The 26684-nt window shown below is 36.7% G+C and overlaps 2 protein-coding genes across 3 annotated transcripts in view; both read right to left on the bottom strand.

Annotated features, from left to right (window-relative positions):
* LOC139134817 (inter alpha-trypsin inhibitor, heavy chain 4-like) overlaps positions 1 to 26684 on the bottom strand; it is a 59236-nt gene that overhangs the window by 2373 nt on the left and 30179 nt on the right. The window contains exons 8-19 of one of the 2 annotated variants that reach the window (XM_070701877.1): positions 25266 to 25813; positions 23239 to 23512; positions 17992 to 18024; positions 10159 to 10203; positions 7261 to 7305; positions 4939 to 4971; positions 4432 to 4455; positions 3662 to 3709; positions 2931 to 2963; positions 2000 to 2032; positions 649 to 738; positions 33 to 152 (exon numbers count right to left, since the gene is read on the bottom strand). In XM_070701877.1, coding sequence (XP_070557978.1) covers positions 33 to 152; positions 649 to 738; positions 2000 to 2032; positions 2931 to 2963; positions 3662 to 3709; positions 4432 to 4455; positions 4939 to 4971; positions 7261 to 7305; positions 10159 to 10203; positions 17992 to 18024; positions 23239 to 23512; positions 25266 to 25813 — 1326 coding nt within the window. The remainder of the gene's footprint in view (positions 1 to 32; positions 153 to 648; positions 739 to 1999; positions 2033 to 2930; positions 2964 to 3661; positions 3710 to 4431; positions 4456 to 4938; positions 4972 to 7260; positions 7306 to 10158; positions 10204 to 17991; positions 18025 to 23238; positions 23513 to 25265; positions 25814 to 26684) is intronic. The other variant, XM_070701878.1, reaches the window with a different exon arrangement.
* LOC139134818 (gamma-butyrobetaine dioxygenase-like) lies at positions 12227 to 15800 on the bottom strand. The gene is made up of 5 exons (XM_070701879.1): positions 14982 to 15800; positions 14491 to 14596; positions 13632 to 13834; positions 12821 to 12987; positions 12227 to 12516 (listed from the first exon to the last, which is right to left on the bottom strand). The coding sequence occupies exons 1-5, from the start codon at positions 15455 to 15457 to the stop codon at positions 12347 to 12349; spliced, it is 1122 nt and encodes a 373-aa protein (XP_070557980.1). The 5' UTR covers positions 15458 to 15800; the 3' UTR covers positions 12227 to 12346.

Raw genomic sequence — 26684 nt, forward strand, 5'->3', positions numbered from 1 at the left:
AATGTTCAAGAAATCATAGTATTGAAACTTACCATCCGGAATCTCAAATAGACTATAATTAACATTGATGAAATCGTTCGGTACTTTGAAGCAGGTGACTTGATCCATTGACCGCAATTTCACACCAACATCACATTTTCCAGAAAAAGCTCCTACAGCAACAAACATCGACTATAAACTTATCGTTTATAATTCTTCCTATACTCACGATGTCCACATCTTATTTACAACACAGATATATTACAGGATTAAGTACGAAATGGTGATTTACAATTATTTAAGTCTGAGCATCCAAGAGGATGGTTTAAAATCTAGACTTCAGGACAGAGCTGAATTGCGATATTGGACTTTAAAAACAGTTGAAGTAGTCACTCATATTTCCCTCAAGGCATATAACATTAACGAATAATATTTGATTTGATTAGGAAACTTGTTTGTCATATCCCATACACCTATTGACTTTAAATTTCTATTACATACATGGCTTAGATAAAGTTCAGATTGTAAGTTATCAGCCATTAGCTTGTGGTAATCGTGTCTACATCATGACTATGGTCCTCACTGCCATTGGCACAGAGACTTCATACACTGTTTTACCAGCAGATGGTAGGAGTGTCAGTGAGTTGAAGGGTGAATAATTATTCTTACCAAAGTAAACATCACTCAATTGGAAATATGGGTCTTGCGTAGTAGGTGACGATGGTTGGGTTGTAGACGGCCGCTGAGTAGACAGCATACCTAATACAACAAAGAGCAGTAATCATATACCAGTGGAAATACATTTCTGCAATCGAAAAATGTAATGGCGTTCAAATTACTTTTATGTTGAGATTCTGATATGATGTTATAAGTTGGTAGTACTTGCTGATAAGTTGTTGATAAGATGGTCCTCACATGGCCATCAAATGGTGAAATTATAGTGATGCACAATAATAAAACAAAGTGTACAAGTCAGAGATCATTAAAAGTGGGCAGACAAGTACAAATCGTGCACGAAAACACTTTGGGCCTCGGTAAGAAAGCACGCAGTATAAAACTAACTTGCAACGAATAAATACGCACTTATCAAAAAACAAGAAATATAGGGTCTCCGCGCAGTAATGTACTCAATGCAAAACTGGGGTAAGATCTTTTATTTGTTCTCTACTGGAAATTTCTTAAAATAAAATATTTCTTGCAGGGTATATGAACGATATTTCGGTATATGAGCGATATTCCGGGGATAAAACAATTTACTTTATGGTCAGGTAAAAAAAAACGCAATGGCAGATTTCTACAAACAATTTGTCTTCTAAATTAAACACTTTGAAATATTAATAACCCAGGTAGATTATGTTTTATACAACTTATTCCAAACTGAATAACCGATCTGAACCACTTAATATGTAATTAATCTATTATGATCTATCCATCCTGAGGCAAAAGCTATGCGAATATTTACAACATTGTATGATGTTAACATACTTTTTCATATACTATATATATGAATAAATATTATAGTACAGATAGTACTAAACTTAGAGAGGCTTAGTAAAAATTCTTACAGATATTGAGAAACAAGCAAGTCGGGTCGTAATCAAGAATAAAAATTAGACCCTAGCTTTTGGTCGGAGGGGGGGCTAGAGAGCGCCCTCGAGCGACGAATCTTTCAGTCTAATAAATAGTAAGATTTACCGATACTAAAATCGATACGGAATCCTTTTAATCGGGAAACATTAATGTTTCGATCTTCATTAAAACACAAACCATCTCCATATTAATTCCATTCAAGCGGCAGGCAGGCAATATAGTTCACAATTGAGAAAACAAATTACCTTTCCTGGGATATAAAATCTATTAGTATGCAAAGGTATCCCGAATAAATGTGGAAACAAATGAAATGAGCACTGAAGGTAGACACTACACGTTTGATTAGCTTAATTTATATGAACATTGAAGGCATGCAAACATTCGGATAGTGTCAATTTCTGTTATTTAAAATTTACAACAGTTTGCTTACCTGCATCACTAGTGCGTGGCCATGTTGTAGAGGCTGAAAGAAACGTAATAAAGAAAACATTGATATATAAACAAATATATCTCTGCAAGGGGCACATCATATAATTGTAGTTCAACTTGTCTCACATACAACTGTGCGATTAGAATTAGCTTGAACCGGTCGATTCACTGCAAATGCTGTAAATGTAATTGCCATATAAATGCATTTTCCCTCCGAGAAAATAAACAAATAACGTTAAAGAGACAAAGTCGGCCATTTTTCATGAATTTCGTTTGATGCAAGATATTCTTATATTGTTTGACATGTTCAAAGATACTGAATAAATGGGTGACGATGCATATAATCGACCCCGGTTTTAGACAAATTATATGCAACCATCGCGAAAATGAATTAATGGTCATGACCATTACATGTAATGTACAGAGAGACTGTATGCCAAAGAAATACAATCAAAGAGAATCTTAACATTCGTGGTCACGTGTGTGAATATCTATCTTACCGGACATTTAGGATTGGGACCACTTTGACGTAGGGGACACTTTTGAGGTCTTCACACACGTGCTTAAAAGGAGATAGGTAAAAAAGACAACTACACACTGTAGTCGGGATGATAATTCGGATTTGTGCGAGTTTAACGTAAATATATGTAAGTGTGTATACAAAAAAGTACATAGCTATGTATGTATGCATCATGTATATACACATGTGCGTACATATGTATGCATGGATGGATGGACGGATGGATGTATTGATGGATGGATGCAATCTAAAATTTAAGAAGGTTTGCTCACCTGTAGCGGGGGCCTTGCTCAATAGCTTATGAGACGTGCGTATTAGGTGTAAATGCTTGATTGGCTTTGTTTTGTAAAGGGAAGCAGGCATTCGGATATTTTTAATCTCTGTTATCTAAAAATTGCAACAGTTTGCTTACCTGTATTACTAGTGGATGGCCATGTTGTAGAGCCTAAAAGAGACGATATATAAGAAAATGCTTTAAAAACAAGTTGCCCATGGAAATGTCGTATCCTTTGAAGTAATTACTTATGAACAGTGTGCTCTAAGGGACATATGCAAGGGGAACATCCTATGTATGTATGTATGTATGTATGTATGTATGTATGTATGTATGTATGTATGTATGTATGTATGTATGTATGTATGTATGTACGTACGTACGTACGTACTTACGTACGTACGTATGTACGTACGTACGTATGTATGTATGTATGTATGTATGTATGTATGTATGTATGTATGTATGTACGTACTTACGTACGTACGTACGTGTACAAACGTACTAACGTACGTACGTACTTACGTACGTATGTATGTACGGACGGATGGTCGGTCGGATGGATGGATGGATGGATGGGTGGGTGAGTGGTGGATTGATGAATGGATGGATGGATAGATGGATGGGTGGGCGGGTGGGTTGGGTGGATGAATGAATGGATGGATGAAGGGATGTAATCTAAAATTTAAGAAAGTTTGCTCACCTGCAGTCGTAATGGATGGCCTTGCTCTATAGCTTGTGGGACGTACATACTTGGATGTGAATGCTTGATTGGCTTGGTTGGTATAAAGGGATGCAAGCATTCGGATAGCATTCGGAAATCTTTAGTAAAACTTTCTGTTATCTAAAATTTACAACAGTTTACTTACCTGCATTCGTAGTGAGTTGCCATGTAATGAGTGGCCATGTTGTATAGCCTAAAAGGAATGATTTATGAGAAATACTATTTATAAGCTAGTTGCCTAAAGGAATTTAGTATGAACTGAAGAAATTAGAAATGAACAGTGTGCTCAAACAGACGGCAGTATCCCAAGAATATAATTGAAGAAATAAAATCTATACAAAGGTATGTCGTGTAAAGATCGGCGCAAATGAATGGATGGCAAATGAAACGAGCACTGAAAGAAGGAACGAAGTACATGTTTCATTTGCGTGGTTTGTATGAAGGATGCAAGCCTTTGGATATCTCTACACGCTGTAATCTAAAATTTACAAAGTTTGATTACTCGATGTACTGGCCTGGTTGGTTAGTCTTACTGATTCGATATCTAGTAAACGTTAGAATATAAAGAAGTTGACCATAGGGAGTGTAGTATTGCAAATAAGTCATATCTGTATTTGGCGCACTTATTGCAGAAGCCTTAGACATGAAAAATGTTTCATTCGCGTTATAAAAAAGATACTTGCAAGAATTGTTACTTTTCACGAAATACATTTATCTATCTATCTATCTATGTATCTATCTATCTATCTATCTATCTATCTATCTATCTATCTATCTATCTATCTCTATTTATGTCCCTTTGTTCACTGGTAATATCTTACACTTCAGTGACGCACTTTATAACTTTAAGGTGGTTAACAGCCGTACATAAATCTCTGTTACTTTCATTTGGTATTTATTGCACTGAACTCTTACCATGCCAATGTGCTGCCCAACGTCCTGTAAACATAGATAGATATTAACCATTATAAATACACATTTTATTGCCCTACTTGTTCGGCAATGCATTTTGGCTGTCTCTGCATTGAATTTGTGTCGGCACATGTTGACACTGCTTGTATAGTATTCATTGATTGGCTATTTGATAAGTTCAAACCAACTGCACGTATGTAAATACAGTGTTATCAGCAAAATATAGTTTAAAGGGAAAAAGTCGGCCATTTTTCATGAATTTTGTTTGACACGAGATACTACATATAATGTTTGACATGTTGAAAGATACTAAATGAATGGGTGACTAAGCATCATGCATATAGTCGTCCCCGGTTTTAGACACGATTAATGAAACCATCGTGACAATGAATAAATGGTCATGACCATTTATTCATTATCACGATGGTTTCATTTATACGAAATTGAAGGGAAGCAAGCATTCGGATATTGTTAATCTCTGTTATCTAAAATTTAGGACGGTTTGCTTACCTGCATTACTAGTGGGTGGCCATGTTGTAAAGCCTGAAAGAGACGTAATATAAGAAATATTGGTATATAAGCAAATATATCTCTGCAAAGGACACATCATATATTAGTAGTTCAACTTGTTTCACATACAACTGTGCCATTAGAATAAGCTCGAAGCGGCCGATTCACTGCAAATGCTGTGAATGTAATTGCCATATAAATACATTTTCCCTCCCAGAAATAAAAGAAATAACGTTAATGTGTCAAACAAAACAATATTAAAATTGTTGTCTAAGATTTTTCTGTGCCTGATGCTTCATTTGCAGAGAGACTGTGTAACTAACATAAAATTGTGCCATAGAAACACAATCAAAGATAATCTTAACATTCTAGGCCACGTGCTTAAAAGGAGATAGATAAAACAGACAGCTATACACTGTAGTCGGGACAGTTATTTCGAATTGTAACATTAGAATAAGCTTTATGTCATGACAATTTATTCATTCTCGCGATGATTTCATTTCTATGAACATTGTGCCATAGAAACACAATCAAAGAGAATCTTAACATTCTTGGTCACGTGCTTAAAAGGAGATAGGTAAAACACACAGCTATACATTGTAGTCGGGATGGTAATTCGGATTTGTGTCATTAGAATAAGCTTTGTGTCATGACCACTTATTCATTCATTCATTCAGTATCTTTCAACATGTCAAACAATATAAGTAGTATCAAGTATCAAACACAATTCATAAAAAAATGGCCGACTTTGTCCTTTAAATCTACTTGAAATCCCTAATATATCGTAAATAAGTAAGCGGAAATATTTGTGGATTATTGCAAGGTATAATGTCACCGTATTGAAAAATGGAACGAAGGATCTATTGACTGTGGGACTCTGTTGAGTTTAAAATATATAAAAAAATATTGTAGGCAAAATATAAAAACATGCCCTTAACAGAGGCAGGCCCGCCAGTTTAAAAAACGAAGCAGAACAGAAAGTAGAGCTCTATATGGTAACGTTGCTGATAAAAGATGGTTTTTGAAACTGCGTTGTTTAAGGCATAAATAACGTTTACATCCCGCCATCAGGCGACAGTGACGTCGTACCTTGGGTTGTAGCCTAGATTCCTATATAACATATTTCTATGTGAATTCTAACTTTATTTAACAACAATTGCAATGTAAAATGCAAGGAGTCCACCATCATGTACCCTAGTTTTCAAAAAGACACTGTTAAATGTACCAATATTTGATATTCAAAATTATCACCATACCTGTTGTTTATACAGGGAAAATTAAATTTTGCATTTCACCAAAACGGGCACTAGAAGTAATATTTACTCCTCAAACTGCGAATGAGTACACAGATAATTTGGAGACGTTAAAATTGCTTTCACTATATATCTAATGCGAAATTGAAATTTAGAATTCTTGATCGCTAACTCTATATGCCGTATTCGAAACAGAGAAATACGCAATTGTATCGTTTCCCTGAAAAGTACTGAGCGTAAGTTATATCTGCATCAGAAAGACAGTTTACTTTACTTTCCGGGGTTGCTTGATGAGAACGTTACTTCCCCTTTGTTGCATCGAAGAAAGTTCCATCAATAGAATTTGACATGGCAGTGTCAATTAAAACATTCAGTCTTCCAGTATAAACGGAAAACTTCCATTTATGAATTAAGTGTAGAATTGGTGGCCAATTTTCGAACAAGGCAGTTTCCTTCTCTTTGTGTAAGATTTCTGTCATCAAAAATTGGAGACGAGATTGAATAAGAATAAGTATGATTGTCCGAACAAATCGTAGTTGTTTTATGTATTGTAAAACATAGATTTTTATATTTAATATAAAGGGTTGTGCTAACTGGAAATGTACGAGTGCTGATGGCTATATCTTAGAATTGTGTTTGGTGAATGCCGAATTCACTCAGTCTGCGAAAAATGAGGTAAGACCTGAAAAATTAATATTGTGTCAGTCGTAATCGGAGTTTCGCATTTTGATCGACTAAGTACATTCTTTGTCGTTCACAGGTAGGTATAAGAGTTGTCGTATAGTTTGTGGCAACTCTTATGGTCACTTCCCATTGTATTTGAATTTTTACAAAACAAGACCAATACTGCCAGAACTTCAAATTGTACATGTACATAAACTAATAACATTAAATGAGCCGTTAGCAAACGATGTATTATTGTTCAAATCGGAAATAATTGTGGGCATTCTCACTTATTGTGCTCTTAAGGTAGCTTGCAGTTGCTGAAATGGCTTGATTGGTGTGGTGGGATACAATAATTCTGAAATCGTTAGTGTCTGAAATATTCAATTAAAAGCAGTTTGCTTACCTGCACCTGTCATGGGAGGCCATGTAGTAGGGGGTAAATAAGTCGCTGTGAAGAACATAAATGTATAGATCTTTTAAATTTTATTCATCTTCCATATACTCGAGTGGAAGAAAGCGGATATTCTAGTTGTACTTAATTATTAGCACAGTAATTTATCTATTGATTAGAAACTTTTCAGAACTACTATGTGGTTGCGTGATAGTTGACAGCTACCCGAAATTGCTATCGAATCATTTACATAAATGTTGACAGTTTCTTCCCAGATGTGGTTTGAACAACCGTTTGATGAAACTACATCAATACATATCACAACATAAGTTGAAAGGGGAATAAGTTTTTGCCACTACACTGTACAACCTTCAACCAGTCAATCTATCAAACATTTGCAATCATCCAGTCGAAACTTTGTGTTCCTCAGATAGTTGACATCGATCGACAATTGACTATATATTGATACCAGAGTGTATAGCTGACAATGTTACCAAGTGTCAAGTACTAGATGATAATGCACTGAATTTATCAGACCACTATCCAATTGTGTGAAATTTAAAACTCCGTCGCTGCATTTCATTTGTTGCCTGATCGATCACGCCTAGCATAGTCTTAAGTTGACGATCGTGTTATCAAGCAAACATACCGCCATCGCTCTCTCACAAACTAAAGTTACATTCTCTTGACAGAATACCATTAGTTCGTCCAGCTGACATTTAACAACTCATGGATTCCCTTATTAATGTTCTACGTGAAACTACCTGTGAACACACTTCATCATCTCGTTTCAAACCTTCTTGAAATCATACTGTTCAGAACTTAAAAATTTTCAGCGTAAAACATGGGAATGCCGCAAGAAGTGGATTGAAGCTGGTAGACCAAGAGAACCAGCATGATACATATCATCTACGTAAAAAAATGAAGAGGAAAAAAAACTGTATGATTTCATTGACACTGCAATGGAACCTTACCAACGAAATTTCTGGCGAAGTATAAACATTCGACGGAATAACAAATGTGATACCTTTCCTGTTCTAAAAGTATACTTTTAGAACAGGATAATCTGAAAATGTGTGATCCTGTCAAAGTAGCTGACGGTTTTGCTAAAGTCGTCCAACAACTGTGTGAACCATTAGAAGATAACACTTTTTCTAGCAACTTGTAAGTAACAATCGACAACAACATTAACTTACTAGGTACAGAGAGTTGTTTATATCGGGAACAGATTGTGTCTTCCCCCTTAATTAATGAGGAAATCTCGTATGCCATACGGAAATTGAAACGCAGAAAGCTGGTGGTCCCTTATGAGCATATTATCTTTGCTGGACCAGTTCTCATCAATTGTCCTACGCATTTGTTTAATGCAATGGTTGATGTAGAGTATTTTCCTTTAAATCACTTTATTATTTGCCTTTAAATCAGCATACCCAGGACCAGTATTTGAAGGTAGCAAAAAAGATAAATTCAATATTTACAACTATAGAGGTATATTTCTACTGCCGTCCTTGCAACAACTTCTCGAACTGTGTATATTCCAACGCCAAGAAATACTTCACACTGCTTTGGAACTATTTCAATCTTGTCTAGCCTAGAGCTACCAGGTACTTAGTTTCAAATAATAATTACCACTATTTATCAAAAATAAAATTATTCTCTATCTGTAAAAAAGGTTTTGTTAATATAAATCTTCTTAATGAAGGGAACAACAACAACAACAACAACAACAACAGAGACTAAGTTATATCTGCATCAGAAAGAAACTTTACTTTACTTTCGGGATTGCTTGATGAGAACGTTTCTTCCTATCCTATTTGTTGCATCGAAATAAGTTCAAGCAAAACACGATTGGAACTAATTTGGGATAATTGGATTTTCATATTTTTCAAATTTTTCAAAAGTGTTTGGTGCCATATAGCTGAATGTTGCAATACCGCAAATTACTTATAAACACAAGTGAGTAATATAAAAAGAAAAGCAGATGAGATAACATTTGTAGATTAAATCGACATTACTTCACTATCCAATTATCCCAAATTAGTTCCAATCGTGTTGCAATAGGATTTGACATGACAGTGTCAATTAAAACATTCAATCTTCCAGTATATTGACATGAAGAAAGTATCATTATCATGTAACATGTCAAATACAATCATATAAACGGAAAACTTCCATTTATGAATGAAGTGTAGAATTGGTGGCCAATTTTCGAACAAGGCAGTTTCCTTCTCTTTGTGTAAGATTTCTGTCATCAAAAATTGGAGACGAGATGGAATGAATAAGAATAAGTATGATTGTCCTAACAAATCGTAGTTGTATTTTATGTATTATAAAACATAGATTTTTATATTTAACATAAAGGGTTGTGCTAACTGGAAATGTACGAGTGTTGATGGCTATGTCTTAGCATTTTGTTCGGCGAATGCGGAATTCACTCAGTCTGCGAAAAATGAGGTGGGACCAAAGAAATCAATATTGTGTCAGTCCAAATCGGAGTTTCGCATTTTGATCGAATGAGTACATTCTTTGTCATTCAGAGGTGTAAGACTTGCCGTATAGTTTCTGGCAACTCTTATGATAACTACACATTATGGTTAAAACTAATTTAAACTTTGAATCTTTACAAAACAAGAATAAATACCGCCCAAACTTCATATACTCCTTAAATTTCCCGTGAAATTTCCCCGAAATTATATCTTAAAATGAAACTTGTACATAAATTAATAACATTAAATGAGCCGTTAGCAAACGATGTATTATTGTTCAAATCGAAAAGAATTGTGGGCATTCTCACTTATTGTACTCTTAAGGTAGGTTGGGGTTGCTGAAATGGCTTGATTGGTGGGGTTGCAGACTATAATTCTGAAATCGTTGGTGTCTGAAATATTCAATTAAAAGCAGTTTGCTTACCTGCACCTCTCAGATAAGACCCTCTAGTAAAAATTAAATAAGATCCTGCGAAGACATAAATGTATAGATGTTTTTAATTTTATCCCTCTCCCATATCATGCAAATGGGCAAAAATAAACACTGATATATAATCCACATACACCATCAAGATAGTAGGGTTGTAAAATAGGTCACGGCTGTTCTCTCGCAGTGTTGTAATGATAAGGCCATAGTTCCTCGGTGACCGGCAAAGAAAGAGGTTTTAAGTCGTGTGAAAGAAAGCGTTTATTCTAAATGTACTTAATTATTAGCACTGTAATTTATCTATTGATTAGAAACCTTTAAGAACTACTATATGGTTGCGTGATAGTTGACAGCCATCCGAAATTGTTATCGAATCATTTTCATAAATGTTGACAGTTTCTTTCCAGATGTGGTTTGAACAACCGTTTGGTGGACAAAGGTTTTCAATGCAAGAGCGACCGGGCCTTGTCTAACTTTTCAAACAAAATCATAAGTGTCAAAAGTAGGTGGAAGTAGGTATAAAGAATGTCAAATTTCAAAACTAGCGTTGCTGTATTTACGATGACGACAACGTCAGTTTTGTCACAAACTTTGACAACTGCATTTTCTGGAGCTCTCCCAGTGTTGCGTGGTCGGAGGCACCTTATTCCTTTTCTATACTCGCCCTTTTTATTTAATTGAGTCGTTTCAGCCGGCAAAGGTCTGAATTTCTTACTACAGAGGATACTAAATCTGTGAGCTTCAACTGTATCATTCGAAGACTTTACAGCCGTACTGTAAAGCAAGCATGCATGCATTATTACCTATGTATGTATGTATGTATGTATGTATGTATGTATGTATGTATGTATGTATGTATGTATGTATGTATGTATGTATGTATGTATGTATGTATGTATGTATGTATGTATGTATGTATGTATGTATGTATGTATGTATGTGTGTGTGTGTGTGTGTGTGTGTATGTATGTATGTATGTATGTATGTATGTATGTATGTATGTATGTATGTATGTTATATCCTCTGAATTTTGTTCTTGACCTTGAAAGAAAGTGGTTGAAAGATTGCTTGAGAAAAATCTTTCACTTTCGAGGCGTGTACAAACTTAAGGAGAAAAGACAACAAAAAAGGTTAATGTGGATCTGTTAAATGGATTATATTTTATTATGTTTCCGAAACTACATCAATACATATCACAACATAAGGTGAAAGGGGAATAAGTTTTTGCCATTACACTGTGACAGTAAATTTGATCAGAAATCAATCTGAAAAGCATCATTACGAGTATTTAAAAATCTCTCTTCATATCACCCCTGTTCTGTACCAGTTGCATTGGTTACCGGTGACACAGCGCATTGTATTTAAGATATTAGTCCTGACTTTTAAGTGTATTCACGGGCTTGCTCCCAGTTATCTTTCAAATATGATATCACTCTATGTTCCATGTCGTAACTTGAGGTCAGCTGACCAGTTCAAGACTTCGTCCCGGTTCGATCGCGCACAAAGAAGTATGGAGATCGTTCGCTTAGTGTGGCAGCTCCCATACTCTGGAACAGTCTTCCATTAGATATTAGGCGTTCTCCTAGCCTGTCAATTTTTAAAACTAATGTTAAAACTTTCCTTTTTAAATTTGCTTTTTAGACTTTGGTTTTAGATGGTGTTATTGTAGTTTTTGTTTATTACTGTTTTAATTGCTTTTTGTGATATGTAAATTTTCTCACAGCGTCATTGATCACTTTGTTGTGGATATTGACGCTTTATAAATAAATAATTATTATATTATTATTAATACTTGACAAACACTTGCACCAGCGCTATAAAAGACCCTTGGTATTAATTGATTGTGTGAAAATTTGTAAAAAATTAAAGGTGAGCCATATCTTATGTTTGAGGTACTTCGACAACATTTGAGCAAGAGAGTTCGTAAAATAATCGCGGCATATGTAAAGCTATGAACCGTGAGAAATCAAGCCCACATCGTACAGTTTAACTGAGATTTATTTCATATGGCATCTGATATCGTTTACTTTGACGCCCGTCACTAAATACAATATTCTGTCATGTACATTTTGCCTCATCGACTGGGGGCGCTAACCAAAAATAATATCAATTTATGGTCTCCCGTCATCTTCTCTAATAATCTATTATTGTGCCAACCGCATCGCATGGCTCCTGGCTTCTGGTATCAGTATTCGTTGAAGGACATTCCAAGTCTCTCCCTCAGACAACGGATCTTTGAATAAACGCCATCCCAATCTAAGTAAGCGGTTTCGAGGTGCCTGACTGCATCTTCTGTAACTTCGAACGCCTTTCGTCCATGCAGAACACGGGTGTTTTCAAACATGACCATATCACCTGACAAACGACAACACTCAGTATTTTAAAATCCTGCATCTGATGGCATTTCGCATATCGCACAGTTAAATGTAAAAAACCACGACGCGTGTTCAGCCATAAGCAGTAGGATTGTACCTTATTCGAAACTCTCAGATCGGTATACTGGAATCCGGGCTTGGAATTTCCTTCTGCTCCTATACACTGGCAAATATAGACAGTGATAGGCAGAAAATATTAATATGACCTTCACGACAAAATATGATCAGTCAACTCGAGAGATATCCGATTAGTTATGTTTTTTGATATTATCAATATAGCTTACCAGGCTGCATTCGAAAGCTGACCATATTCTCTTCCCTGTGTATGAGGTTATCATAGGTCTTAACGGCTTTATAATATGGATACACTTTCTCTATGGGCATGCGTAGTCGAGTGTCACGCAACATATTGCTATGGTGCACTTTTGCAATGTCGCCATTTCGGTCAAAGCTGTTTAAAAATAAACATATGTGATCGCAGTATAAGTTGGATGATATCTTTTATCTTTTAAGCATGAAACTCGAAATATTTAAATTTGAAGAACTTTAGTGCTATTTACATAATAATAGATGGTATGATGACACATAAATATCCAACTGATTACACCTCACTCACTCACTCTCTCTCTCTCTCTCTCTCTCTCTCTCTCTCTCTCTCTCTCTCTCTCTCTCTTTCTTTCTTTCTCTTTCTCTGAATGACAATTCATAGAAAGTTATGACAAGACGAAATGTTTAAGACCTCAGTTGGCGTAGCATTTACTCTATCAGAAGCCGTTGAGGGACGGTAAATTTGTAACTCCAGAGCGAGGCACTGACTGCAAATTATCAAGCGTGGATAAGAACAATCCAATATCTCTAAAAATGATTATTTTATCTTTAGCCAGGCTGAAGTCAAATTGTATGCATTTGAACGAGATCAACCCATCGCTTTAACATATAAAATGAACTGTATTACTTTTATAAGAAAGTACGACTGACTTCTTCAGAAAAAATGTACTCCTAATCCATGGACTCTTTCGGCAACTGGAAGAGTTCTATGGATACAATAAGAAATAACTTAGACTTTTATAATATAAAACATTTATTAATATTAACCTGAAAATTGGCCAGGAACATTTGGTGTGGTATTCAACCATGTCTACACCCTTTTCGATAAAGTCACAGCTGGTGTCACAAAGTATTTGGAAGGCTTCTGGGTCCTCATCTTTCAATTGCAGGGCAGTCTTGAAACCGTCGGCGAACATGCTCTCTCCACCAGTTGTACCTCCACATTGCTTGATGCAGTGGAATACTGAAAGCTGTGTTCAAATCGTCGAGTGGAGGAAATGATGAATAAGGCAAGAAGCTGTTACCTCTGATGAGTTTTGACAATTTAGTTTTATATGTCACTTTCAAGTTCTTGCACTGCTCCTAAAGGCATTTTGAAACTCTCAACTATTTAGCTTGTAAATACAGAGTATATATATATATATATATATATATATATATATATATATATATATATATATATATATATATATATATATATAATGCACTGTAAAATGCACAGTCATTGTTTACAATCGAATTCATAAATCAACGATGGAAATGCAATCCCCCTAGTAGGTACAGGTTGAGTTTACAAGCTGAATACCATATATCTCCATATGCTTTGGGAAGTAGCACAACAAATTATATTGAAATTTAAAAAAAAACAAAAATAGAGAAAAAGGTCATCAAAAGTTACAGCGTCTGCCGTTTCAAAATAATCAAAGTTCGCCTATTACAAATAACAATATCATTTTACTCGTTTCCAACAAATCATGTCGATGTTAACATTCAAAAGTAACTATATTCCGATTGCATAAGTGATCTTTGCTCTAACTTTATGGCTGAAGAGCGTGTGTACAAATTTAGTGAGACACCTAAATTTGAATTGAAGACGAGAACTATTGAAAGGTCGTCTCAAACTTACATTTGGTGTGTAGTCGAAGTGTGGCAGGTCAGTGTGTAGACTGAGTTTGTGTCCAGTGTACGCCAAACTGTTAGCCCCCGCCTTACTTTTCACTGTGTGGACATGCCTGCAATATCAACACAAGTAACAATGTCAGATCGGCGAGAGACCTAATCACAATATAATTTTGTTATTCTAATGAATGCTATCTTGATGTCGGACAGGTCGTAGAGGTTTTGACAAAATGAAGACAATCTTTAGATAGCCATGGATTTTAACTTGGTAAATAAGCGCAAAACTTCTGTCCATCAACTCGTGAAGTACAATATCGTGTAAGTGTAGCATTCTATGTGAACAAAAGCTCCGTTCCTCATGACGATAAAAAATTTCTGAAGACAGACAATGGAAGGATTTATTAGGGCATGGAATTCCTGATACGAAATCAGAATGGAGAACTGGCCGGGATGAGCTCTAGAAAAAGTCTACGGTATACAGTGCAAGCTTTCACATACCCGTAACTGGTGAGTTTCAAGTACGATATCCTTTCTGCTAGTTTCGCTATGTTCCCAGTTTCTGCAGGCGCACCCTTCAAAAGTGTTAGTCCAACGTCGCGTAAGGCCTCTAGAAACTGTAACAACTCTGAATCGTCTGACATGACTGAGTCAAATTGAAACGTTGGCATTTCGTCACGAAGCTCATGTCCCCACATGCGGGTTTTTTTCTTCGGCGTTTCTTCTTTAAAAGTCACGTCCTTTAGCAAGCTGGTTTCAAACGGGGACGTGTGATTGTCTGGCCAGTGGATGTAAACTTTGACCCCTCCATCGGATAATGTGACACCAGTTGGTTTGATATCCACATCTAAATCTTCTATTAGAGAGATCCTGCCGTAAGCGTCATGATGCCAGCACGACATACAGCGACAATTGTCGCGGAGCCACACGAAGGGATATCTAGAAACGGTTCCATCGTTCCACTCTAACAACAACATCCTGGAGGACTTACAAATCTTTGCCTCGTTGACCAAGGGTTTCGCGCTTCCATCTCCGTGTGCGGTTGACTGCGCCTGCGAAGTGAGGCCGCGTACGAAGAAGGATCTGGCCCGTGATTTTGGACCCAACTCAGAGCGTTACAACCTTCGCGTGAGGTTGCCTCTGCTACTGTCGTCGTATTGAGACACAATGTCGATTTCCAGCTCGCTAGGACGTTCCGACTGCATCTCACAGCACCAAAGAAAGGCAAAATTGATTTACAATGGGTTGCAAATCGCAATATCGGAGTTAACATGGTGATCGTGATTACATATAACTTGCGATAGAATAAATGTAGAGTCTACTGCTCGCAACAATCAAGATGTCAATCAGCAGTTTTGTCATGTCACATGACACAATATATCAACCAACAAGTCAATCAGTTCAAGGCCTCAACCCATCACAATATTCAATATAAAGTATCAATACAAGGAAGATGGTCAGATACAAACTGATGAGCAAACAAATTTAGAGGTCCTGGAGCAGTTCTCAATCCCTGGTTCTCGCATTAGTGGTCGTAGACTCTCTCACAGCCCCTCGTCGACTTCGCCTCAGTCCATACTAGCGCCCTCAGCAGTCGAGCCGGCGAAGGCGGCGAGGCAGTTCCGGTACGCTACAGCACGGCTGGCTCGGTGATCGTCGCTTGTTAGAAAGACCGTTGAGGGCGCATAACTGCGTAGCGAACGAAGGGGCTGTGAGAGAGTCTATAGTGGTCGTTGACATCGACCGTTTATTGTGATTTAGTCCGTTGTTCTCATTTGAAAGTTGTGCAAAGGTAGTCAATTTGCTCACAGATTTTGCTGATAAAGAACCTCCCCTCTACAGATTATGGTCAAAAAACGCATAGCAATCGCACAATAATTAAACATACTGTGACATTATATTTGCAACTTAAGTCTGACACGTCATTTTTTTCTCGTTTTTTGAAAGATTTCCTCAAGAAAAATTGACAAACTCTTGGATTTCAAAAACATTTTCCGGACTCCGAGATAATGTATAAAATGAAAATAAGGCTCTCATCAGATAAATTTAGCTTTTAATGAGTTGTAGATATAGCTCATTCGTACAGCATGTTATTTCATTCAATAAATATTCGATGATGAAGTCCGCCATAAAATGGAAACTCAAAACTATGATTCACTCGATCAAAGAAAAGCTCATCATTTACATACACCAGTTTCGTCCATTTATCTGTCAAGAGAGCAAACTCCATCCGACGCATGACGCCTACGACGAATTAATGTAGCCTTCCATAAAAATATTTCCGCCTGCATTTGACCAAAAAATCTACTCACTGCAGATCTACGGCATATCAAACTCTCCATCGAATTTCAACAGGGGGCGTCCTCGAACTTTCTTATCTGTTAAAGGGGCTTTCAGAATGCTATCGGACAGTAGGTTTCAGAGACATTAGGATTTTTTTGCAAAAAAACGAGGAAGCAGGCACGGGAATGTACATACACAAAATCTCTCTGATTAAAATATATCCGAATGATATCATTCCTGCGTGCCTAAAATCTTCTTTAAAAGTTATAGAGGTATCAGAGGAGTAAGCTTGTTTTACAGTGGAGAAAAACTAAGCCGGAAAATTTAAATATGCGAATGTAACACCATTTCATTCAAGGGAGAATGTTCCTCGGGGACAGATATCCGAACTCTCAAACTTATACAATGCTTTTAAGTCTGCCACGTGTGGTGTGTCATTTTGAAGCTCTTGGAGTGAATAAAGTTTCGATAGGATTATTTTTGTGAAAATTACAAATCCTTCCTACCCCGAGTTGAACCAGTGATGCCGGCCATTTTGAATTTCAAGTGTCGGTAAATATTGGGTAATTTGTGTCTCTAGTAGTGGTACCAAAGTTTGCACAGTGTCCCCCGATTTTAATTCTTGATTTCCAAAGGAAATGTTTCTTTATGGAAAGTTTAAGCAAGTTTAGGACTTTCAATTCGAGTCGCGTACTACCTTAAAAGTAAAAGTCTGTGAAAGTAAGTTCCTACTCCATGAGAAAAGAAAATCCAGTCGAAGATATCCTCTTCTGCAGGGCATGGTTCAATAACCCTGTTAAATTGTTATCATTTGACCGCGACCCCTCTACACAGTTTGGAGTTCAATAAAGCACACGTATGAACATACACGTTAGTATAAAGCGCATACGAATATTGCTAAAACAAGGATGACTGCATCGTTAAATGGAGCATCATATCGCTTTTGAGATAATGTTACGCACCAGCAGAACTATATTTTCAGGCTTGAAAGTCCGGTAAATTAAATCAATAATTTTTCGTTCGGATTCGAATTCCCAGCCTATGCTATACCCTTGTACATGGTATGGAAATAAGCGATTAAAATGACTCAGCTACGTCCCAAAACCATCGTAGCGAGAGGAAGGGGAGATCAAAAGAGGGATATTTTGACCAGATAACGGATAGCTCATTGGTGCAATTTAGAATTAAGATCTTAATACATAACTACTGTATGACTTTAATTACTTACCTGTACGCCTAAGCCAAACCAGTTGAAGGGTGGCTAGAATGCGTAAGGAATAAAGAAAAGTGTAAGGCGTAAAATAATAATAATAATAATGATGATGATGATGATGATGATGATGATGATGATGATGATGATGATGTTGATGATGATGATGATGATAATAATAAGAAGAAGAAGAAGAAGAGTAAGAAATATAGCTGAAAAGCAGCAATGAAGGGTTTCGAGTAACATAGCCAAAATATTATAAAAATTCCCAGAAGTTTGGCTTTAGCTTTATTGTAAAGCCCAGAATTACATACGTGCACAACAAATGATATATAGGATGTGGCATCATTATGCCCCCATACTACGAAGTATAAAGAATGAAGCACTAGTTGTTGTTACCAATTTAAAGGTATAAACGTATATTTCAGGTAAAGGTCATCGTGGTTACGTGACACTTTGTCAAAAAGTCTAGTCCTATTGTTCTCCTTATATACAAAATATCAGACCTCTAGTCGTATTGGCTACCCAAGAATTAGATATGTGTATAATTGATGAGGTACAGCATGTTGTGTAATAAAGTCTCCCATCATACCAAATATGAAGGCTGTAGTTCGTGTGGTTACTCAGTTATGTACATATATGTGTATTTCAGGTCAAAGGTCATCAAGTTCACATGACATTTTGTCAAAAAACTGTTGTTCCATAGTTATCCCTATGCCACAAAAATCAGACTTCTACCTCTATTTCCAAGCCCAGAATTAGAAATTTGCACAATTAATGAGGTAAAGCAAGTGTCGTCATAAGGTCGCCCATCATAACAAATAGAAGGGTGTTTAACTTATGGCTACTTTATTAAGGACATATATGTGTATTTTAGGTCAGAGGTGACCGAGGTCACATGATATTTTGCCAAAAATGTTTTGTTCCATAGCTTTCCCTATGTACCAAAATTCAGACCTCTACCTCTATTTCCAAGCCATGAATTACATGAGCGCATAATTAATGGGGTACAGGAAGTGTTAAGTCATGTGACATTTTGTCAAAAAAAACTAAGTTCTTATAGCTATCCCTGTATACCAAAAATCAGACATCTACCTCTATTTCCAAGCCCAGAATTAGATATGCGCATAAATAATAAGGCTTAGTATTATATGAAGGTCAAAGGTCAAGGACAATCCTGAAATTAAGGTTTCCGATTTTGTAGCATATTTGACTTTGTTCTATAGACACCTGTTCTCAGGGACTGTTAAAAAGGCCAGAATGAGATATAGCCGTAGCTTAGCTGCAGAGGTATAGGGAAGGTAAAAGGTCACTGAAAAACATGAAAAATAATGCTTTAAAACTCTTCTCCTCAAAATTTGTAAGGGCTGTGACCTTGACATTTGGCAGACAGGAGCCTAGCTGAAAGGTCTACAAAATGACCTCGCAGAATTTTGATTCGATTGGTTTTTATGCAAATGATATGAATTTAAAATTTTCAAAGCAAGATGGCAGCCGGGTCATGTGACTTGTCGCCATGGTAATAAAATAGAAAAATATGGATTTAGAGTTTTACCCATATGCCAAATTTGAACAAATTTGGAACAACGGTGTTCGAATTAGTGGCAAAACCGAGGGGAGAACAATCATAATAAAAGACAGAATTACAAGAGGGTTTCGAGTCAAAAGTCTTAAAACCCTAATAATAATAATAGTCGTACCAGCGGCTTACCAGCTACTCATGCGCAGGTTCATAATATACTATACAAGCAACGGGAAGGGTACCAGACTTAATTCATGGGCGCCGCCTTATTTTTTCAGTGCTTGTAATGAAATACTATATGTGCAACGTATTATATTTTTACATCCCATTTATAAAATATATCACTGCAATTAACAACTAAATATTATTTTTCATCTCGTCATTGGTACAAGATATCAAAATCGTCACTCTTTAAATATAGAAAGAGAGAGAAAACTGTCTTGCGTATGAACGAGGCACTGACGAGGACAAAGGCTAAGGGAGCGCTCAGTTATCATGGCCGGGGATAGGCCGGCAAATTCTTCCTGCGCATCAGTCAAAATAAGTAAACCCCTCCTACCCATTGTACCAAAAAATTAATGAACCCCCTTTCAAGATGACAACAATTCCATAACCCCCCCCCCCCATATTGCTTGAGTAAAGCTGCACATACAACATCTGGGGGTATGGTGCGATAGAATCCAAAAAAAGAGCTTAGATTTTTTCAAATGACCTTCCTTACAAACGCACAAGGTGTTAATGCTCAGATTTCCCCCTTCTGACTTGCTGTAATTTTGAAATTACCCCTCAAAGGGGTTGGACAGAAATTACTGGTGGGTCGCAATATTTTTTGCGCAAGCATGTGTGTACAAAATTTTGACATTTGAATTTAATTAAAAAACAGTTGTTGATAATGTTGATTTACTATACATGGTAATGTATGAGAAAACTATGTAATACTTTTTCAATGCAAAACTATATCTATGCATTTATAGATATTTGATAATTTACATAAATTAACCAAAATGAAATAGGGTTGTTACAACTGGCACGTGGACAAAAAGTTTGACCTTAGAATTTCACCAAAACTATTCATCCACTATACATGGGAGTCAATGAAAATATTGTGAATATTTTTTTTCAAATGAAACGCTTGGTATACTTGAGCATATACCGACGTTCAATAATCAACATAATTGTACTTGATTAGAATATGATGGTTAAAGGTGCATATTATGTATACAAGAAATCTGATTATGGAATTTCACTGAAAATATTCATCCACTATACATGCCAGTCTATGTAGAAAGTATGAGTAATTTTTTTCCAATACAAAAATAGGTACACCCGTGTATTTATGTACTCTCGATTATTGATATTAATGTACTTGATTAGATTAGGGTGGTAACAAATGGATGTGTTCGCCAGAAATTGGATTTTGGAATTATACCAAAATGTAGATTCACTGTAGATTCAGTGGGAGTCTATGAGGAAAATATTAATACTTTTTTTCCCCAATACAAAAATATCAAAATCTTTGTATTTATAGACATTTGATAATTCATTTTAAAGTACTTAGTTAGCCTAGGATGGTTAAAGGTTGATATGTGTACCAGAAATTAGATTTTGAAATTTCACTGAAATGTTGATTCACTATACATTGGAGTCTATGACAAAACTAAGAATAGTTTTTTTTTTAAATGCTTAACTATAAAATTAATTTGTGCTTTTTTATAGGTGTTTGATAATTGATAAAAAAGTACTTGATTCAAATAGGGTATTTAAAAGTTCAGATGTGGACAACAATTATGATATTGGAATTTTACCATAAAGTATTATTTAACTTTTTATGGTACTAGTAGTCTCAGTACAGGTAACTGTTAAATAATTTCCCTGACAAAACTTGCTATAACTCTAACATGTAAGTGATAGGAATTGTTCATTTGCCCTCCAGTGTAGTGAGCTTGATTTACAATAAGACAAGCCTCAGAGTTGTCAATTCAAGATGTTCATGTGACAGATAATTATACTTTTGTTCAGATTTACAGTTGAATAACTTCAGGAAATGAAATCATGCAACAAATCATTTTTATCTCCCAGAATATTTCTGAACACTGAAACTGCTTTTTGACGGGACGGATACTTATGAAAATTAAGTGACCCCCTCTGAGCTGTTTGAAAAATACATGACCCCTGTGCAGTTTTCAAATTTGAGGTGACCCCCCTGGATTTTCCTGGCCCACCCCCGGCCATAATAACTGAACGCGGCATAATTTTACAAGTGTTATAGCCACAAACTGATGACGTCAAAGATGTGCGTACTTATGGAAGTGAGGTCAAAGGTTACGTTCTAAAAGGGGCGATAAATTATTATCGCTCGCGCCGTTCTGACAATTTGGTCAGCTAAATCTAATTCCTGGCCCCCACTGTACTTCAACCGATACAAAAACTAAGCAGTCTGACATTGTGACAGTGATTTGAAGAAAGTGAAAATTATTTTAGACTTATTAGTTAGTCTGTGCCGCAATTACGGGGCATCTGTGTTTTGTGTACGGCGATTTTGACGTCATCGCTTTGTGGCTATATCACTTGTAAAATGCTGCCCTGAAGGCTCTCTAAGCATGCTTGGAATTAATATTAGGACAACCTCTGTGTCAAAAATTGTCAGATTTTAGTCCCAACCTATACTAGTTTTCAACTTGCAACTGGTAGTTGTGCAGTACAGTTGCTATTGCAACGATAAAGATGGCCCAATACGTCCCTCAATAAACACATTACAGCCCGTTGCTGCTTACCTTCCCTTTTCGATGTCTGATATGCACACATTATGTGCACAGAACACATGGTGTTTTTATCTTACATAGGCAACAGGGTCTCCTAAGAGGGATAATTTCTCCTCAGATTACATTAGACTAACAGTCGGCGGATGTGTTTGTTACACGAGCAGACTGTTGACGGACTCGGCAGTGAAGTTCATGTGTTACAGTAGCTGTTCTCTAAGGCTGTGTGACATCTGTTTGTAGTTTTATTCACATTTATGTAATTTTGTACTTACTGTAATGTATTTCTCGTTTGGTGTTACACATGTAACTCAGTTCTGGTTCTTTCATGGGATATTCTTGCCAGAAGTGTGTCTGCTGTAGGCCTAATTTCTTAATTACGGCGGCATCTCTTTTACGGTACCCTTTTGTTCGTGTAAGATAAAACACCATGTGTTCTCTGCACATAATGAGTGCATATCAGATATCGAAACGGTAAAGTAAGCAGCAACAGGCTGTAGATTGTTACCATTATAAAAATTGCAAAATTCATGTCCAACTTTGTGATACATAAAACAAAAAATCTATACATGCCTGATAGTCTGTGTGAACTGTTTTCATCAGTCAGAGGGTAAACTGGGTGTTTGAATTTATTGTTTACGCAATGCGTAGTGGTTCTACTAATATTTACAGCAAGTAATCATTAATTCCTTTTATTCTTTCTTGCCACTAATCGTGAATCACTGTTATTGACCACGTAAGCGTCAACTGTGCATCGTCAGCCGAAAATAAAATGTCTAATCTGGCGCAACACCAAGGGCATAGCCATCATGCTTGCAACAACACTGACTCTGTGTAGAAATGTCTGGTTTTATGTTTATTGTTTGTACCAACAAAAAAACTTAGAAAAGCATAAGAGCTTATACTTACCTTAATAAAAATAGCTTATACTTACCATAAGAGCTTATACTTATCATAGATATGTCAATAAGAGCTTATACTAACCATCGAGATCCTCAGTTGGTGATATTGTGGTTGCAGGCTCCCTGCTCTGATAGTCGTCGTCGGCCACAACAACAAATGACGTAAGTTCTGTGACAAAGTTGTATTCGACTGAAAGGTCAACCACTCTCTGTTTTAGTTCATTCCTCACGTTTTCATCGCTCGTCACTTTCATTTGGTCCAAAACTTGTTTTATAGTCAGGTAAACCCAAAATCGTTGTGTAACGTCTGCAACAGTATCCTTTCTGAGTTCAATGTCAGAGCCCACAATCGATTCCTATAGACGGGGAAGTGATGCAAAAGCATACTACTCAAAATAGGGAAACCAAAACAAAATAATTTGTAATATAAAGGAACGCCGCACCTGCCACCGTATCTCTAACCCCGGACTGCCCATCCACGCTCTTTCCAATAGATCAATACAACTATCATTCGAAAAACTGAGTTAAAATCTGTTGAATCTCACAAAGTTACACGTTCATGGTTACTATAATATGAGTTATTGTCATTTCTTGCACAAAAGTATGGGTCGCACACGGTTTAGCTTCAAAAAGGTAGTAAGCACGTCATCGCTTGACTGTGTGACATCGCGCTCGTGACATCAATTGACATGGTTGCTCTCAGTGTGAACAAACAACATGCCCCCGTTTGCCCCTTTACGATCGGATGCGTACCAATCTGTCGCGATTGGGATATGGAGAGTCTCGAAGAGAGGATAATGTTGCCATGGATAAAGGATGTCACGGTGAAGTACATTCACATCAATTGTCAATCATTTGTAAAAGCATAGAATATAACTAACTTTGTATTAGGGCAAATGACCTTAGTTTGCGCCATTGACTACCACGTATAGCGTACCATCTACAAACACTTCGGGTGAAATTCCAAAATCAAATTTCTTGTTCACATATGCACCTACAACCCTCATATTTTGGTGAATGTATTTATATAAATCGTCAAACTGATATCAATGTGCGGAATGCAGATATAACTTTGTATGGGGTAACTCAATGTGTTCCTATCATGGTGCCATAATGCTTTTGGTGTGGAATTAAATAATAATAACATTTTGTATGTAAATACGAGTCACAATCACAGCACTATGGTCAAGAAAAATTATATTTATAATTAGAAACATGGTGGTTAGCTTAATATGTGTATGACCCTCATTTGCTTGCGCTCTGTGCGCTTGTTACACATACATACATACATACATACATACATACATACATACATACATACATACATACATACATACATACATACATACATACATACATACATACATACATACATACATACATACATACATACATACATACATACATACATACATACATACATACATACAGACAGACAGACAGACAGACAGACAGACAGACAGACAGACAGACAGACAGACAGACAGACAGACAGACAGACAGACAGACAGACAGGCAGGCAGACAGACAGACAGACAGACAGACAGACAGACGGAACTGGAACCTTAGCGCGGTACAGAATACACTTCAAAGTGACCGGGTTTTGTGTCACTTACCGTCGGCAGGAAATGTATAGATTAGACAAAAGCACGTTGCGATGTCATTATTTGAAGATGTTAAAGCAAAATTACGAAATGATGTTAAAGGTAAAGCAACGAGATGCCATTTTTTCTCAGCGTAATGCTTTGCTCAGCATGTTATGTCAATGAATGTGGACTGCATATTTCTATGCACCCTAGAATATTTTTCAGGGGTCTATAATTTTTGGTATAGGAGAATGATACAAATCACAGATATCACTAGCGGCACTTAAGTTACTAACGGCAGGAATCATAGTCTGTGGTGTTTCTAATTCACTAACATGCGTTCACTGCAATGTTATCAAGTGTGGAAGGAATATGAGAAAGTAATTCCGCTCATTTTGCTCAGTTTGAATGTCTCAAAATTTTTTTGGAATTTTTGTGTCGAATCGGCCCTTCGTCAACTTGTGTGAGATATCCCATCTCAGTCCTGTACGGTGTTGTATTTCGATTGTTCCATTATAATTACCTGCTGCAAGCTGACCTGGGTCTCCAATTCTACGGAATCGTTGAAAGAGAAGGCGGTCACCTGTGTCTGTAACATCACGTTTGGAACGTTTTTCAGCTTTCCGGCTACCACAATTTCTGAACCATCGTAGAAGACAGGAAAGTTCGACTTGGTAATGGAGTTTTTATCGACTATGTCGCCTGGGTAGTTGATATCTAAGTTGAACAGAATTGGATTTGCTACTTCGTCATAGAATCCTTTTAGTTGAAGGCTTGCGTCAGCATCTACGAATATTTTGCGAGCCACGCCGTTATTCTGCAGCGCCAATTTCTCTAGGGCCGCGTAGTCTACGTCGTAACCGAAACCCAAGCAGAAGATGGAGTACCGACCGTTAACGGCGGATTTTACATTTTCTTGTATAGTTCTGAAATTTGAAACGCCTGAGGTCGGATTGCCGTCGGTCAACAAGATAACCATTGAAGCTGTCTTCTCCAAATAGTTAACTTCGTTGGAATGGTGACTGTTAAGAATGTCCACGGCCATAAGAAGGGCTCCGTTTATGTCCGTAGCTGCAAATTTACAGATAAACATTCAAATGGCATTACTGGGCATTCTTTAGTTAAAAAGACAAACAAGCAAACAAAAAACATACATACATACATACATACATACATACATACATACATACATACATACATACATACATACATACATACATACATACATACATACATACAGACAGACATACAGACAGACAGTCAGTCAGTCAGTCAGTCACTAATATGCATGTATACGCACGGACTGACAGACTGACAGAGCATAACTAAGTCACTTTCAAATTTATTCTGTGATAGAAGCTGGCAACCAGTCGTTGACACGGACAAACTCTGAGACAAACAAAGATTCATTGCCCTTCTGAAAAAGAGAAGAGAACGGAAATCTGGAATGTTTGAATGAGCTGAGGATTAAGAACAGCAACCGCGTCTACAGTAAAACTGGCATTCCTTTGAACTCTGCTGGATAAGAAACCTCAACAACGGACGGCATGCCTGACTATTAACTTTTGTTTTAGTGCTTCAGCGAAAAGAAAGCCATAATATGGCACAAGATCATTCTCTTACTCAAACATTAAGTGGCATAAATCGATGTCAGTTTGAGTACTGATTAATTTTTCTTGTGGGCAAGTTCATTTAAATTTCGAATTAGTGATACCAATAACGCCCTAATGGTGTTTTCACAGAAATCAATGCTCATTGCCACGATCTTCATGGGCCTATTAACTCCTATTACCGCATGATGCTAGGTCATCTTTCAGAAAATTCAGGATTTTGATTCAAGAAGGCATCTTTGCAAAATATTTCAGAATAGTCGTCGAATATTTGTGCTTCAATATTGGCTATGCTGAATGTAATTCACTATCTGGATATTAAAACTCGTCAA

This window comes from Ptychodera flava, chromosome 6 (genome assembly GCF_041260155.1).
Source record: "Ptychodera flava strain L36383 chromosome 6, AS_Pfla_20210202, whole genome shotgun sequence".
NCBI lineage: Eukaryota > Metazoa > Hemichordata > Enteropneusta > Ptychoderidae > Ptychodera > Ptychodera flava.

Bases quoted from the DNA above. Each gene is read 5' to 3' on its own strand.
- LOC139134818 (XM_070701879.1), bottom strand. From the start codon at position 15,457: ATGTTGTTGTTAGAGTGGAACGATGGAACCGTTTCTAGATATCCCTTC. The intron at 13,835-14,490 runs GTAAGTTTGAGA...ATTTGAACACAG, and splicing joins ACTTCGACTACACACCAAAT to CTTTCAGTATTCCACTGCAT. The intron at 12,988-13,631 runs GTTAATATTAAT...ATTTTTAAACAG, and splicing joins TGTTCCTGGCCAATTTTCAG to CTTTGACCGAAATGGCGACA.